Source organism: Chenopodium quinoa, unplaced genomic scaffold, assembly GCF_001683475.1.
Source record: "Chenopodium quinoa cultivar QQ74 unplaced genomic scaffold, ASM168347v1, whole genome shotgun sequence".
NCBI lineage: Eukaryota > Viridiplantae > Streptophyta > Magnoliopsida > Caryophyllales > Amaranthaceae > Chenopodium > Chenopodium quinoa.
This window is the reverse complement of record NW_018745470.1, coordinates 1200352-1217258: the sequence shown is the minus strand read 5'-3', so window position 1 is coordinate 1217258 and position 16907 is coordinate 1200352. Positions and strand designations below refer to the sequence as shown.

At 34.6% G+C, this 16907-nt stretch overlaps 3 protein-coding genes across 3 annotated transcripts; all 3 read right to left on the bottom strand.

The window, feature by feature from the left end:
• Positions 1–381: 381 nt before the first annotated feature.
• Positions 382–2784, bottom strand: LOC110715028 (50S ribosomal protein L34, chloroplastic). Its single transcript, XM_021893597.1, has 2 exons — positions 2525–2784; positions 382–823 (listed from the first exon to the last, which is right to left on the bottom strand). The coding sequence occupies exons 1-2, from the start codon at positions 2718–2720 to the stop codon at positions 561–563; spliced, it is 459 nt and encodes a 152-aa protein (XP_021749289.1). The 5' UTR covers positions 2721–2784; the 3' UTR covers positions 382–560.
• A 2521-nt stretch (positions 2785–5305) lies between these two features.
• On the bottom strand, positions 5306–7004 carry LOC110715078 (24-methylenesterol C-methyltransferase 2-like). Its single transcript, XM_021893653.1, has one exon. The coding sequence runs from the start codon at positions 6464–6466 to the stop codon at positions 5375–5377; it is 1092 nt and encodes a 363-aa protein (XP_021749345.1). The 5' UTR covers positions 6467–7004; the 3' UTR covers positions 5306–5374.
• A 341-nt stretch (positions 7005–7345) lies between these two features.
• Positions 7346–10936, bottom strand: LOC110715143 (cellulose synthase-like protein E1). Its single transcript, XM_021893714.1, has 8 exons — positions 10694–10936; positions 10195–10293; positions 9721–9861; positions 9397–9609; positions 9098–9203; positions 8753–8934; positions 8091–8438; positions 7346–7897 (listed from the first exon to the last, which is right to left on the bottom strand). The coding sequence occupies exons 1-8, from the start codon at positions 10934–10936 to the stop codon at positions 7346–7348; spliced, it is 1884 nt and encodes a 627-aa protein (XP_021749406.1).
• Positions 10937–16907: the final 5971 nt, after the last annotated feature.

Below are 16907 nucleotides of genomic sequence, written 5' to 3'. Positions count from 1 at the left end.
TTTTTTTTTTTTAACATATGCAAAATTTTACCAAAATACCCAGAGAAAATGCAAGTTGATCTTTATGATAAACAAAATAGATGTTTATCAAGAACATTTTAAATAAGTCAACAACTTTTATTAAATAGAGTTCCTATAAATGTAAATTTATTGACGAAAATATTGTGTTGATTGTGAATTTTGTTGATTTATTTATAAAATTGCCACTAAATATAAGATATATCACATGTTAATACATGTGATATATCTTTACTTCATCTATACTAATTGTGTGACAAGGTAGAGTTTTTTTTTTTTTTTTTTTTTTTTTTTTTTTTTTTTTTTTTTTTTGGATTAAACAAAGAAGAGATTTATGGTTAACAGTAATAAACATCGAGGTGTAAAGCGCTAATTGAATTTTAATTTGTTTTTTATAAAAATTAACACGATTCTAAGAATAAGGGAAGCATGAACTTACAAGGAAGGAAAACAAAAGGCTTCATATTCAAAGGACAAGTTTACAAGAAATAATTTGAGAAAAGTTTACAGGCACAAAAATTTACATCCTTCAGTTCTTATATTTAAGTACTGACTCGTTTCCCGCTGCTTGGGTTTGTCTTGGTGCAGAGAATTTTGCGTCCCTTGGCACGTCTACGCTTTAGAATAGCTCTTCCACTAGTAGTGCTCATTCGCAGTCGAAAACCATGTGTCCGAGCCAATGACTTCCTGGATCTGTTCCTCTTGGTTTGACAAAGAGCTGCCTTCCCAGCTCTCACCACGAATCTGCGGCATCTATCAGTACCGACTCCAGTGTTTGATGCTAAGTCCAATCCCAAGGACAATCCTGTAATTAGCAAAAAGCCTTTCATAGTTAATCATCACATTGAATGCAGGCAAATCATGGATGTGCATTAACTCAAAAAATTGACATTAAAAGTGTAATTCTAAGCACATTTTGGTCAATTGAAATTTTGAACAAACCAGAGAAGCTAAGCAATGTGCCACAACAACTAGACAGTTCCAAATGGCGAAAGCAGACTAGATAGCTCTAGCTTTTGAAGGCTGCTTTAACTTTCCTAATGTCCCAAGTGAAACTTCTTAATAAAATGATGGCCATGGATTTTAATCCTGTCTGAAACAACACACCAGTAATTGATCCATTGGAAGAGAAGATGGATCTTTTTATATAAATGGATACTAAGTTTTTTCCACAGACAACCTTTTTCTATGTAGGGAATGCAGAAGATTTGTCAGGCATAGCTAAACTTTTTAGTTTGCTGCCTGTGAGGTTGGTACTAAGCCATCTCTGGCGGTAAGTAGGAGACATTTGTTCAGTAAACAAACAAATCAAAATTATTTGAATACGATCCACTAAAAAGCCAATCCTTACATACTTCAACATTCATTTAGTGATCAAAATTTTTTTTTTTTTTGATAAAATTAGTGATCACATATTTATTGCTCTATGAATGAATTGATTTGAAGAAGACGTTTTGATTTTAGTATGAGACATGAGCGCTCTTGAGACACAACCCAAAAAAGAGAAATAACCCTGCATTTGATTGAGGGGTGACAAAATGAGGAAACCCTCCCAAATAATCCAAATGTACTTGTTCCTGGCCGACTGAGGCATCCATCATGGACCTCACCACATTAGTGTCCCATTAAAAACAGGATGTCAATCGATTATGCTATAATACCGATGTTCATCCAAGAATATTAATCAGCTGGGGAAACTAGTAAGAAAGTGAGATTCTCACCACCTCTTTCAAGAATATAGTATTATCAAACAAGCCTGTAAATTGTTGAACAAAAGACTTCAAGAATAGTTTACACTTCTAAAGAATTGCATTGTTATTTGATTTCTTAATTGCAACCTGTTTCAATAACCCCCAAACCTCTCAAACTTATCATATGACACTCAAACAATTCAAATTGATCCAAGAAGACGGCCATGCTCTATCCATCCTCCTATCAATACCCATAATCTCGCGCTCTTTCTCCTAAACCTAACCACCAGTTCACACTCTTGACTTAAAGGCAACAGGTATAAATTAGTGACATTGCAATTTTAGCTTGTAGCCAGAGTGTAGTTTATAATATGCAAAGAAACTCTTAAACCTCCATCTTTCAACACATATAAGTGAGACAACAATCATTTGCAAGGCTAAAAAATGCAATAATAAAATTCAGGGTTTTAAAGTACCCAAAAATTCAAAACAAAGTCACATTTCCGCTACTACATTTTAGGCCAAACCTGCTAACACACATATATTAACACCTTTTGTTGGAGTATTAGAGAGTCACAAACGACAATGATGTAGACGGAATTCAATCCTGGATACTACCTTAAAGGCCTAGATTATACAATCTATGCTAGCAGATATCAATTTAACAATACATCAAAATTTACCCACAATTCCTAATCCACAAACAAAAGAACCCAAATTAAATTTACACACCCACATTTAACAAATTCTTGGTTAATTGAAACAAATTATAGTTAAAAATGTGAAATATTACAGAAAAAGGCAAGTAAAAACACCTGAGAAGGAGGAAGAGAGTGAAGATGAAGGAGCCAAAAAGGAGCAATGGAGTGACCCAGAACGAGTTGAACCGCCATTAAAGGAAACAGCTTTTGTGGGTGTTCTTGAACCAGTGAGAAAAGTGAGGGAAGCTGAAGGACTACGCTTGGTTATGGCTGCTCCTGCACTAGTTGATAGCAATGAAAGCGTCGCCATTTTTGCTTTTTCTTGTTATTGAAATGTTTCTTATCTTTGTAAGAATGGATGAGAAGAGGGAACCTTATCGAGTTTATTATAGGTGGGCTTTAATATTTGGGTTAGTCAAGTTTTGTGTTTTCAATTCTCATAAATTGGGCCAATTTTGATATTGAGGTACATGAGATGTATAGTCTATGACCTCAATGTTGGTATAATTTCCACATGACAAACTTTTAAATAAAACGGATGTTCAGTAAATTACTGAACATCCGTTATAAAGTGATAATAAAATGTGCAAAAGTTACACTAAAACGCACAAAAGTTACCCTGACATATATAAGAGTTATTTATGCTTCATTGATAAATTTGACAAAAGTGACACTAAATTTGACAAAAGTGACACTAAATCTGACAAAAGTGTGCTCGATGTACAGTAAATTAATGAAAACCGGATTTATACAAAAGTTTTCCTTTCTACATTCACAAACATCAAATATGCATCATAGTTTGATCTGATATGAAGAAAATATTCCAATCAAATCAGAGAAAAAATAATCTGAATCCAACTCCAATTTGAAGAAGGCTCGGACTCGGATTCTACTTAGGATTCAAATCCGACTTTACCTTTATAAAGTAATATACTATTTATGTTCTTTTTTAATCACAATGTTTAGAGTTTTACACTATTCACTTAATATTTTAATCAGCTTAGTGATTTATACGTTGGACAAAATATACTAATCAATTGGGATATTGTTTAGATTTTTCTCAAAATGTACCTTTTAAAATTAGAGTTGTCAATTCAGGTAAATAGGTCGGGCCAACTCAGGGTAATATCGTAACTTATGCAGTTCGGGTTCGGGTTTGGGTTGAGTCACGCTTGAGTCAAGTCATATATCTTATTGGGTTTGGGTCGGGTTTAGGTCGGGTTACATTCGAGTCAGGTAAATAATAGGTCGGGTTTAATTCGGGTTTTCACGCGTTAAAATAGATTAGGGTCATTCTTGGGTTCGAGTCAGGTTCGGTTCAAGTAAATAATTTGCGAGTTATAATGAGGTCGAATCATTCTCGGGTTTAAATTAGGTTCGGTTCAAGTCGACAATTTGCAGGTTATATTCAAGTCGGATCATTCTTAGGTTCAAGTCGGGTTCATTTCAAGTCAATAATTTGCAAGGTCGATTCAGGTAAAGACAAAATACTTTCAAAATAATTATAGAGTAGTTTTAGCCTTACGAAGTAATGACTTTACAAGTAGATTACAATATATATTGCATATATCTTTATATAGCTAATCAATATCTACAATAATAAAGATGTATAAAATAATAAGTCAAGTTGATTTTGGATCAAGCCAATAACAAGTCGTGTTGATTTCGACTCGGGTTTATAACAGGTCGGATTGAATTTCGAGTCGGGTCAGTAACAGGTCGGATTAAATTCAGAACGGGTTAGGAACAGGCATGGTTAAATTTCGGGTTTTGACGGGTTAAAACGGGTTTGGGTCAATTTCGGTTCAGGTCAGATTCGGTTCAGGCCAATAATTTACGGGTTATATTCGGGTCGGGTCATCTCTAGGTTGGTTCATGTTCGGATTCGGGTCTCCGATACTCGAGTTAACTTGGTTCTAGGGTTGGTTTCAAATCGGGTCAGATCAGATTTCGGGTCACCATTTTTTCGGGTTCAGACGGGTCGGTTAATAATAAGGTTTGGGTTGGTATTTTGGGTCGGGTCAGCTTTTAACAGCTCTATTCAAAATGACAACTTTTTTATAATTTTTAGTAAAATGGAAAATTTGCTAGAAACCACCTTTTAAATTATTACTCCATATTATTTTTGTGCACTTTAGTTAATATTTATTGCAAGATTACACCTTAGGCCGAATTCCGAGGCTCCGAGCACTTGACCCTATTTCTAAGGTTGACCACCTCACGTGCTTTCATAAAATAGTCCTCTCTCCCCCCTCCCCCCCCCTCCCCAACCAACTCCCAATCAGTTAACAGTGTGTTTGGATAAAGAAATGGGAAGGTAAAGAAAGGGAGGGAGGAGAAGAGGAGGGGAGAATAGTGAGTTTTCCTTCCAAATCTCTCCATTGATAGTGGGATTAATTTCATTTCCTACAATTTAATCCCTCTATTTTCCTCCCCTTCGATTCCCTTCCTACCTCATTTGTTATCCAAATGAAAGATATTTCATCTCTCCATTTCTCTTCTCTTTCTTTCCCTCCATTTCCTTCAAACCAAACACACCGTAAATAATTTGTATCTAACTTGATGGATTTTATTACTCGTAAAAATAAATAAATAAATAAATAAATTCACAACGAGATTTTACCGGTGTAGCAATTTAACAACTCACAAACAGCTTCAATGAAAAGATCCTAAAATTGAGGAATCAACATCAAATTTTAAGAAGACTATTGCCATTCTAAAATTTAAAATACAGTCAATTTCTTCATATAATACCAAAATATTATGCAGATATGGAATTAATCAATCACGCTAAAGATATAAATTAAACTCAAATTAAACTAATTTAAAGAACAATTTAAAAACAACTTTAATAATTAAATTAAACAACTTTAACATAGCTAACTTAGCCACCTAAAAGCCTTATTATTTGAATTAATCTACCGATCATAAACAAAAATGAAATCAAACATACTAGTACATTAATCAAGCATCCGACTTGTCCACACAATTAGCATCAATAGGTTTTCTGCATAAGATCATATGCATGGGACTAAATATACCAGCCTCGCCGCCACGTGTAAGATAATCAGCGGTCTTACACAACATATCATGCACATCCACCGTTCCTTTTGGTGCTACTCCTAGGGCAGCAAGAACCGTTACCATAATATGGTTCCTCCAATACGCGATCCGACCCATTTTAAGCCGGTTCCACCACGGGTGCTTTGTTGCCAAATCTCTTTCGTCCACCACCTCGAACCCCACCTTTTTCGCTATAGCCGCGATGTCAGTGTAGCTCCTAAGCCCCGGCAACGCGTCACCTCTCTCGATCCCTTGGATAATGTCACGGTGTTCACTATTGTTAGCATTGAATTTTTTAGTTGTGACCCACTCATACGACACGTAGAGGGATCCGGGTTTTAACACCCGTAATACCTCAGCGTACACGTCTTCTAATTTTGGTGCGTGACATGTAGCTTCGATAGAGTATGCTCCATCGAAGCTATTATCGTTAAAAGGCATTTCTAAGAAATTGCCAAGGACTACCTCACAAAGTGAGTCTAGTCCGGCTTTTTTATTGTGCATTTTAGCACGATTAACTTGATACTCATTAATAGTTATCCCAACCACATTAGTGCGGGAGTGGGCGGCTATCGCCCGCATAGGTCCGCCCACCCCGCACCCAACATCAAGGATCTTTTTCCCAGGGGAAACCTTGATTAGATCCACAGCCATCTCTTCATGTACCCTAGTGGCTTCCCTGTGAGACTTTCCGGGGATGGAAGGAGAGAAATGGAAACTCTGTCCCCAACCCCACTCGTAAATATCCGTTACGAGGTTGTAGAACGTGTCGACAAAGTCAGGAACCTTTTCAACCGTATCGATCTCCTTAGGAGAGCGGAAGAAAGACCAGTATTGGCGGTACTTCTCTTGGATCTTTTCTCCAGAGATAGCGCCGCCGGTTAGATGGATGAGTCGTTTGCCTTTCTGTTCAGCTGCTCCATGGATGTGTATGAACCAGTAGAGTGCTCCGAAGACGAGCCCGGCTGTGCAAAGTAGTGTTGTGGAATCCATGGTGGTGTTTTTGTAGAGATAATAGAGTGAATGAGAGGAAAATTGAGATATGGAGTGTTCTACTCCGTATGTGAGAATAAGAAGAGTTTAGGGAGAGTAAAATATGGGTTTGGTTATGACTTAGTAAAGAGTAAAAAGTCAACCGTTACAAAATGTAGCCATTGTTATAGGGGTAAATCTTAGCCTTTCAATTTTGTAGGATTAATCTTGTAAATATGTTTGTTTGATGTCCATGAAATTATGAAAGATAAAGATTGATTTGGTTATCATTTCTTATATTTACTTTAATTTTTTAAAATATGGTTTGACTATGAAATTTAAACATGATATGCTTGATTAATATTTTTTTAGAGCAAATTCAGCTAGCTCGAGACTGTTTGTACGGATTTTTCACCAATATATCTTGAGTTTTTTTTATTTATTTATTCATCATATACCCCTAACCTTTTTAAAATTCTATCATATATTCCCGAGTTTTCACAAAAAATTACCATATACCTTTAATGATTAATAATTATTAAATTACTCAATCATTAGGGTTAATTATGACCCGAAACCACCCTAAATACAATCCCCTACCTCCAAAATCACCCATATTCCTTTTATTTCACCCTCAAAATCACCTCAAATTTTTATTTTCATCCTCAAAATCAATCATACAATATTAAAGGATCTCCATGCTAATAAATGATTAAACAAGGTTGTACACAAATTCAAGAAAACTCAATTTACTCAATGTACAAAGTTTGTAGTTAGTGATGACGGACCTACGTTACATTACCATCCTAATTAAGACTAATAACAAAACAAATTTCAAGAAAAGCTTCAACAAATCAGACCTATTAAAAGAGGCCGTATCAACAGCTAAAGTCCATCCTTCTAATGCAAAAAAATGAAGCATCCTAAACTCAAGACAATCGAAGACAATGAAGTTGATATCAAAGTAGCCGATATAGGAACACTAGCATTGTCCATCCTTAACAACATACCCTCAATCACCGGAAAACTCATGATCAACACGTACAATGAGAAAAACACTTGACCAAACAATGCATCCCAACTTCGAGCAACAATGACTCTTGCTAGTCCACCAACAAAGCAGAAGAGATTTAATGTAACTAAGGTCACAATCGGGACAAGAAACACGTATGATGTACGAAAGTCATACTTGCCGAGTTGATACCATTTAGTTGTATCATCATCTTCAACTTTATTTGTAGGTATAAAACTTGCCTCTCGGATTCCCAACTTTGCCATGACACACTCTAGAGTTCCGTAAGCATAGCTTGTTACATCTTTTATAATCGATATCCTTTGCTCGTTGAGCCAAGAGCTTATTGAGCCTCTGCTAAGGATAATAGCCTCATATAGGTGCTTCAGTTGTGATGATATGAATACATAAGCAAACGCTACAAAGAATGGATCTGAAACCTACATTCACATATGATATGAGCAATCAAAATGAGTATATTGGTGTGTTCTACCTAAGATATTTAGTAATATACCTCTTTTTCTTATTATTTGCAACGATTAGACATATTTGTTACACACACTTTATGTTAAATCGTTGCAAATAATATGAAATTGAGGTAGGCTGTTAAATTTAATTTGACTGCTAAATTACCTTAGGGTATAAAGGGATTTCATAGAAGAGACAAGTAGGGGGAACGATAGCAAAACATAAAACCGGCAGAAATTCAAGGGACAAGAATGAAATCGACGAGTACAGCATCTGCTGAAAAATTTGCATTCTTGATGTACTGTAAAAAAGAGGACAATACTTGGACAGACCAAGTTGAAGAAGCCCTGCAGTCCATCTGGAGAGTTGAATGAGTGCTTGATCTAGATTCGTTGTAGCGGAACCTAAGAACTGAGGCCTTGATGGATTCAAGTAAACAGACCTCCATCCTTTGCTTTGTAGCATAAAAGAAGTCATCACATCTTCTACTACTGACTCATAGTTAAACCCAATCTGCACACGGCAATAATAAAGCCAAATAGCATAGTTTTGTCAATGAATGATTGAACTTAATTATGTTACCTGATTTTCCACATGTATGTAACATTAAGGAAAGAAATCATTACATCTATCACAACTATGGAGTATTATATACAATTAAAAAAAGAGTGTCATTTTTGTGAAAAATTGGCATATCATAATCAAGTTGGACAATGTGACAACTAATTCTGAATAGATGTAAGATGTAAAAATGGAGTAATAGGATCGGAGTAAAATAAAAAGTTGTATACTTTTTAAGTTTTACATTTTATGGTGACATAACTTGCCTTTTTACCCCATTGTGTGCTCTCTTCATAAGAGCAAGAGGCTAAGGATTGAGCTTCTTGCAGAAAAACAGAGGAAATTTGCTTCTTTTCTTTGATTGCATTTGGCTTGCAGTTTTTTCCAAGAGATTTAAGGAACTCATTTGAAGGACCAAAAATCGCTTTCAATTCTTTGATGTCATTACCTTTAAGAAATAAACAATATTGTCATGTTTTTGAACAATAATGTACAAATTTTAAATAAGACTGTCTTATCATCATAAAACCACCTTGTAGATAGGTATTCTTATAATGGTAAACAATATCATGAATTTTGACAAAGATGAAGAAATTAAAAAACAAACACACCATGTATTACGTTAATGTCATCGCCAAACAAGGCCTTCCTCTTAATGTAAAAATTTGAACCAGATAGAGTTGGCCCTTGAAGTCCATCCATCCCTGACCAAAGTACCTATAATATAATATACCATTGAGCTCGATTAAATTTAAATGGATCAATCTAACAAGATCTTACATAATACTGGCATACAATATGTAAATTACAAAATATGGTCATAAATTTGACTCCATGAATTGTAAGTGATCTACATAACCAAAAAAATCAAGGGAGCAATTAAAAGGTAAATTTAGATCGATCTACTTACCGGCCATGCTACTCTCATCTGACTGTCATAGATGTCACTCTGACTTATATTATGGAATTTTTGAGGGTATTGAACCCAACCTAACCAAGAAGAACTCTTAGGATCAAGGTGAAAACACATTGCTTGGCGGGCCGAAATCGGGTCATTGCAGTACATGTCACAGTCTAGAACCAAGATGTAGGGAGAATTACTCAATGTGCTTGAAACCCTTAGCTTTAATTCATGCACAAACACAAAAAAATTGTGTAAATTGCATTGATATATATGATTGTTATTATAATAATGCAAGTAACAATTCAATAAGCAACTATAATGCTATTTTACCAGAGAATTAAGAGCTCCAGCTTTGAAGTGATGTGGTTGAGTTGGTCTTTTTTCTCGAGCAAGGTAAACAAGTAGAGGCATGCGTATACTTTCTGGATTTATCGTTGCTGCATCATCTTCTAAGATGTTCTCATTTATTACCTGACATGTAATTCGAATTTTTCTCCAAATTAAGATTTACTTCGTATAATTTTGAGACGGTCCATGTTTAAAGCACAATGCACATCTAATGAACATGTACAACATAAACTCCAATGAACATATCATAATCTTAGCTACGCTATTACTCTTATGTTCATTGGATTTTTTTTTGTAAACCTTATGTTCTTTAGTTTTAGACTTGATGTTCATACATTATATTTGCGAAATATATATATATATATATATATATATATATATATATATATATATATATATATATATATATATATATAAGGGCTAAATGATTTAAATGAAAAGACGATAAATTAAAACCTGTATAACGGCTGGATGATCGAATGCATTTCCCTTAGCATCATTGTCACCTCTTTCCTTCCAGTTGACCACTCGCTGCTTGAAACTCTCATATTTATCCTACATATACATATCAGATCATCATATCATAATAATAATCAACGTCATATTATAATCAATCCCATGATCACCAAAAACTAAAAGGGGAACTCTAATCACTTGTGCTCTCCTTCACTCTCATCATCATCATCATCATATATAATAATATAATTCTTTTTTATTAGTGAAGAAAACTTAAAATTATAATTAACCCTAAAATAAAGAACTAAACTTAATTAAATTTCTATCTTCAATAAACTCCTTACTTAGACTTAATTCTTGTGAATCCTCAAAATAAGCTTGAGGACATATTTGCTTAACATTATACCTCTTACAAAATGGTAGCCACCAAGTCGCGAAAACCCAAGCCTCCTTCATACCATTCAAAGTAATAGATGCACCTCCATCATCAGACAAGTACACACTCTTCACTAGGATAATCTAAGCACATAGCTGATACAACGGTGTTCATAACCTTAAAAGTAGGCTCTCTATTATGATCAGCAGTACATATGAACACGTCGAGTCTAGGTAAGTCCTCATCCTTAGGCACCTTCTCGGGAAAGACCGTTCGAGTAACTGGCCGCCAGTAAAAGGGTTGCCTGAGAATCCACATGAATGAGAACATAACCTCGGCTGAAAATATAACAGTCCATGGTAACATTGGTGCACCATTTTGTTGAAAAAAAAGTTGTTCTATAGTAGAAAATGGATATTATGGCTATAATATGAAAAATGATATATGTTCGATTAAGGATTGCCCTTAGTTTGTAAACATGGCATTGGTTAAGAGGGTGATTTTGAGTGTTCGCCATTTGATTAGGTTTTAAAATTGGATGAAGAACATGAGTGTACTTAGCTTGCTCCTTGAATAAAGTTAATAAAGATATAATAAGGATAAAATACCTAAAAGGATAAATAAGAACTATTCCAAGGTTAACAACTTAGTACTTTGTGATTATCTAGTTAAAAATAAATAAAAAATAAAATAAAAACATCTTAATTAGCAAAACAATTTTGGAAAGTTGAACGAACTCAAGTAACAATTATTCCACGTTTCAAGTATCATGTTTATCTTGTGTTGGAATTAGGGGTGAGCAAAGACCCAGGGTACCCGGTACCGGACCCGGAACCGGTTAGGATCCGCCGGGTCCGGACCCGGAACTGGTCCCACCGGTTCCGGGACCGGGTCCAAAATGTCGGACCCGGTTGTAACCGGTTCCGGGACCGGGTCCTAAAATTTCGGACCCGGTACCCACTGGGTACCCGGTTTAAACCAATTCCAGTTTCGGGTACCCGGTCCCGGATCCAGACAATCCGGGTACCCGGAACCGGAACCGAACAAAACCGAACCAAACTGAATTATAAGCCCAATCTGGCCCAAAACTAAATACCCTAGGTATATAATGAAAAAATAAAAAAACCCTAATTCCTCTAATCCTCTCACTACCTCTCACGCTCTCAGCCTTTCTCCACTCTTTCGTCCTCCCTCGTCTGACTGTCTCCTCTGAGTCTCCGACCACCGTCCAGTACACCAGGACACCAGGCGACCACCGTCAACGGTCCACCTGCTTCTCTCTCTCCTGTCTTCTCCTACTAATTAAGGTATGAAATATGCAATTTGCGAATTCAATTTGCGATTTTAATCGTTTCTCTACTTACTTGCTCTCTCCTGTCTTCTCCTACTAAAGTACTAAATACTAATCGTTGCTACTGCATGTTCAATTGTGAATTGCGATTTTAATTTGCGATTTTAACTTGCGATTTTACTTGCTACATTTTAATTTGTGAAGAATATGGCAATTGGTGATGCTAAAATTGATGAAGTGGTCGAAATACTTGAGTGATTGCTCTGTGCTGCTACTGCTGTGTTGATCTGCTGCTACTGGCCTACTGTTTTGATGTTCTGCTGGCTGCTGCTACTGTTCTGCTGTTCTGTTGCTACTGTTCTGCTGTTCTGTTGCTACTGCTTTGCTGCCTGCTGGATTGATCTATTCTGCTGGCTGCTGCTATTGTTCTGCTGTTCTGCTGGCTGTAATGTTGCTGAATGTTGATCATGTTATGTTTAACTTAAGTAGTTCTGTTAAAACTTGTTTAATTTGAGTTTGTATGGATTGATTGGTTTGATTTGATACTTTGTTAGTTTGTTATTTAAACTGAAAACTTAAGTTTGTATGATTTGGATTGGTTTGTAGACTTTGTACTTTGTATGAATTGGACTAAATTTGTTTGCTGTTATATTTGTTAATTTGCACTGCTTGCTGTGTTAGTGAGAATAGTGACTTAGTGTGTTGATTAATGAGGCCCAATTTGCAGATTAATGAGAATAGTACTTTGTGTAATGTTTATGTCTTATTAAAGTTTAATTTGTTCCTATTTCAGAACTATGAGCAATACCGACAATTCGTCAGTCCCTATGGATGATGAAAGTGAGGTTGGAAACGAGAATGCAACAACCAAATCAACCAAGGTTGGTGACAAGAGGAAGTCTGAATACTGGAACCATTTTTGGGATTTTAGAGATCCAGTAACCAAAAAAATTGTTCAAGTCAAATGCAAATATTGTGAGAAAATGCTAACAGGTAATACTAATAATGGAACTTCTTCATTAAAGAAACACCTTGGTGCATGTTCAAAATACCCTCCAAATGTAGACAAAAAGCAAAAACTCATTTCTGTTTACAAGTCTCCTGAATCTGATGCTACTATAGTCTCTAATTGGAAATTTGATGAAACTGCTTGTAGACTTGGTTTGGCAAGAATGGTTATTGTTGATGAACAACCATTTTCTATTGTTGAGCGTGAAGGTTTTAGGTATTTTTGTAGTGTTGCTGTACCTCAATTTCATATACCTTCACGTTTTACAGTTGCAAGAGATGTGAAGAATATATTTGTTTGTGAAAGTGGAAAATTAAAGAAATTAATTGGGTGTTTGAAATCGAGAGTGTCACTAACAACTGATTGTTGGACCTCCATTCAAAATTTTAATTATCTTTGTTTGACTGCTCATTTTATTGATGATAATTGGAAGTTGCATAAAAGAATTTTAAATTTTCAATTAATGGATAGTCATAAAGGTAAGGAAATTGGAAAAGTTGTGGAGGCATGTATTCTTAAATGGGAGATTGAGGATCGATTGTTTTCTTTAACTGTTGATAATGCTAGTTCAAATGATGTGGCGGTTGGATATTTGAAAACACATTTTCATGATAAACTTGTTTTGGAGGGTTCATTTTTTCATATGAGATGTGCTTGTCATGTTCTAAATTTGATTGTGAAAGATGGTTTATCTAGTGTGAAGTCTTCGATTGCTCGAATTCGTGCTGCTGTTAGATATGTGAGGAGTTCACCTTCTAGAGCTAAATTGTTTGCACACTCTTCTATGTTGGTTAAAGTTTCTTGTAAAGGTTCAGTTTGTCTTGATGTGGCAACTAGATGGAATTCTACCTTTCTCATGCTTGAAACCGCATTGAAATTTGAAAAAGCTTTTAATAGGTTTGCGGAAGATGATCCTGATTTTAGTAGGGAACTCAAGGATGGAGTACCTACACAAGAAGATTGGGTAAATGCTAAAGTGTTGTCTTTGTGTTTGAAATTATTTTATGAGTCTACAAAGAAAATGTCGGGTAGTTTATATGTTACTACAAACTTGTATTTTCACGAGGTTTTGGAGGTGTTAAGTTGTTTGATAGAATGGGAAAACTCTACAAATATGGATATTCGTATTATGGGTAGACAAATGAGGGAAAAGTTTGATAAGTATTATGGGGATCTCGGTAAAACTAATATCATGATGTTAGTTGCGGTTGTTTTAGATCCTCGATATAAGCTTAGGTTTTTGAAGTATTCTTTTAAAAAACTTTATCCTAACGACTTTGCCAAAGTCGATGTTATTTGTGACAATTTGTATGACAATGTTCAGAAGTTATTTAACCATTATGATGCTATTATTGCTTCTTCCTCTTCCAAGAATAATCGTAATATTAATGTTGCCAATGTGGATAATGGTTCTGAAAACTTGAGCTCTTCAAATAGTGAGCAAATGAAAAAGTTTTATGATGATTTTGATGAGGAAGAAAGTGATTTTATTGTTGAAAAAAGTGAATTGGATTATTATCTTGAAGAAGCTCGGGAGAGAAGGGTTGAAGGGGAAATGTTTGATATTTTGGGTTGGTGGAAAGAAAAAAGTGACAAATACAAAGTATTGTCAACATTGGCTAAGGACATTTTGGCTATACCAATTTCTACGGTTTCTAGTGAATCCGCATTTAGTACATCGGGTCGCATACTTGATCAATTTCGTAGTAGTTTGGGGCCAAATATGGTGGAAGCTTTAGTTTGTACTCAAGATTGGTTAAGGGCGTCAAATGTATGCATTGATATTGAGCGCTTCCTTGAGGATGTTCAAAAATATGAAGAAGGTAATACACTAATACTTCTATTATTTTGTATATTTATCTATTTTATTTCTCTAAGTTTATTACTTATATTGTTTACTGTTTTTTTTAGAATTGGATGGTAGTGACACTGGCATCACACAAGTTAATGAATTTGTTGGAAATAATTGATGTGACAAAGGTTTGTATAATTGTATTCTTAATTATATTGTATGAAAAGATATCAAATGACAAATATTCTAAGGACATTTTGGCTTTTGTTTATAGGGAATTTGTGCTTCCTTGTTGGCTGCTGCCTCTTTGCTTTGTTGTCTGCTGTATGCTGTCTTTCTCCGTTGCTTAGATGGTTGCTGACTTGCTGCTGGTCTTGTTGCTGGCTGATGGTGTGCTCAGCTGCTGCCTGCTGATGGTGTGCTCAGCTGCTGCCTGTTGCTGCCCTTCCTTTTCTTCCCTTTTTTTTTCTGAACTTTTATTTAAGTAGTTGTTTTGGTTATGTTTGGATGTTTGGACTTTGCAGCATTGTTGAAGTTTGTTGTACTGATATTTTAGGTTGTTGAATTGGTACTTTTTTGGCTTATTAGTTTGTAATATTTGTATTTTGAAATATTTGTATTTTGCTAGCCTCCAAAACTAATTTAGGGATATTATTATGTTAATATAACTAGCCTGCAAAATTCCATTATATATAATAATATATTATATAACAATTATAAAGAAAAAAACAGTATTTTACTACGTTGAATAATACCGGGTACCCGGTCTTGGAACCGGTTCCTACCGGGTCCGGGACCAGTTCCAAAAAATTTGGATCCGGTATTAACCGGTTCCGGGACCAGTTCCAATTCTTGGGACCCGGTTATAACCGGTTCCGGATCCGGGTATTACAAATATGACCGGGTACCCGGTCTTGCTCACCCCTAGTTGGAATTGTTTGTAAGTTCCGTTTCGCTTACTCAAAAATTGAACAAAGCGAGAAACCAATGAATGAGAAAATTGTGGGGTAACAATTTTACTTGAAGTTATACTACAACTAACTACATATTCTTTTAGTGTATATGCCTCAATTCACAACTATCAAATGATCTAGTTTGGGAAAAAATAATAGGACAATAATCACAATATGAGCTTATAAATTTTTCTTATTCTTTTATTGAACTTAATTAATTACTAAAACATTATAAACGGTAAGTTATAAGGTATTGTAGCTTACCTTACTCCGTCTACTTTTAAATGGGAAATTTCCTATTTCTCACAGTGCGAAATGAAATTTGTTTCTCATGAGGTCATTTTCGTGAATATATATCAACAACTTTTTAATTATTGTGGGCTCCACAGTTGAATAAAGTTGTTAATTTATTTACGAAATCAAAATTTGTTTCTCACCATGAGAAACTGAGGCATCTTCCTTTTAAATTACAAATAATTCCTAGAACAAAGTATGTTAATTTTAAGCTTTAGATAATGTAGCATGTCAACAATTTAAAATTCATAACATAAATTTTATGTTACAAATAATGTCACACTCTAAGTGCAGTTATTCTTTAATCAAGTTAGTATATAGCCTGTTTAAGGGATGATTTTACAATAGTCATTTGAAAAATGACTACCATATTATTTTAATAGTATACAATATCATTGGTTTATTTTTTTCACCTTAAAAAATGGTCACAATTAGTCTTATTATATCTACTATGCATATATATTTATTGAAAATTTTAATCCAATATATAATAATTTTTTTTTTCGAGAAACTATAAAATAAGAATAAAAATTACATAAATATTACTAAAAATTTGATAAATAAAAAAAAGTTTGATAATACTACTTTATACCTAAAATTAAGTAAAATAATTAATTATCTGAAAAAAAATATATCAATTATAAACTTTGTAATCATGAAAACATTATGCTAGTCATATTTCAAATGACTACTGTAAAATTTGATAGAGTTATGAGAAAGAGAATGTTGGAAAGCTTAATTATATTGATGAATATACACGAGTATATATAGTACAAGATTAGAACATTAACATACCAAACTAAGACTAGATACAATATGTGACTAGGTACGTTAGCTAATTATAAGGGATATACTTTGACTATTAAAATTAAGGAGTAAATCAAGGGATTTACATATTCTAAACAATAACTAATAATGATAATGATGATATAATCATCTTTATCCTTTATACGCCCCCGTAGACGGACGTTTGGAACGAGAGACCGATCTTGGATATA

Bases quoted from the DNA above. Each gene is read 5' to 3' on its own strand.
- LOC110715028 (XM_021893597.1), bottom strand. From the start codon at position 2,720: ATGGCGACGCTTTCATTGCTATCAACTAGTGCAGGAGCAGCCATAACC. The intron at 824-2,524 runs GTGTTTTTACTT...TGCTAATTACAG, and splicing joins ACTCTCTTCCTCCTTCTCAG to GATTGTCCTTGGGATTGGAC.
- LOC110715078 (XM_021893653.1), bottom strand. From the start codon at position 6,466: ATGGATTCCACAACACTACTTTGCACAGCCGGGCTCGTCTTCGGAGCA.
- LOC110715143 (XM_021893714.1), bottom strand. From the start codon at position 10,936: ATGTTACCATGGACTGTTATATTTTCAGCCGAGGTTATGTTCTCATTC. The intron at 8,935-9,097 runs GTGTGTTTGTTT...TATTTCTTAAAG, and splicing joins TGACATTAACGTAATACATG to GTAATGACATCAAAGAATTG. The intron at 7,898-8,090 runs GTAATTTAGCAG...ATGTGAATGTAG, and splicing joins AAATCCCTTTATACCCTAAG to GTTTCAGATCCATTCTTTGT.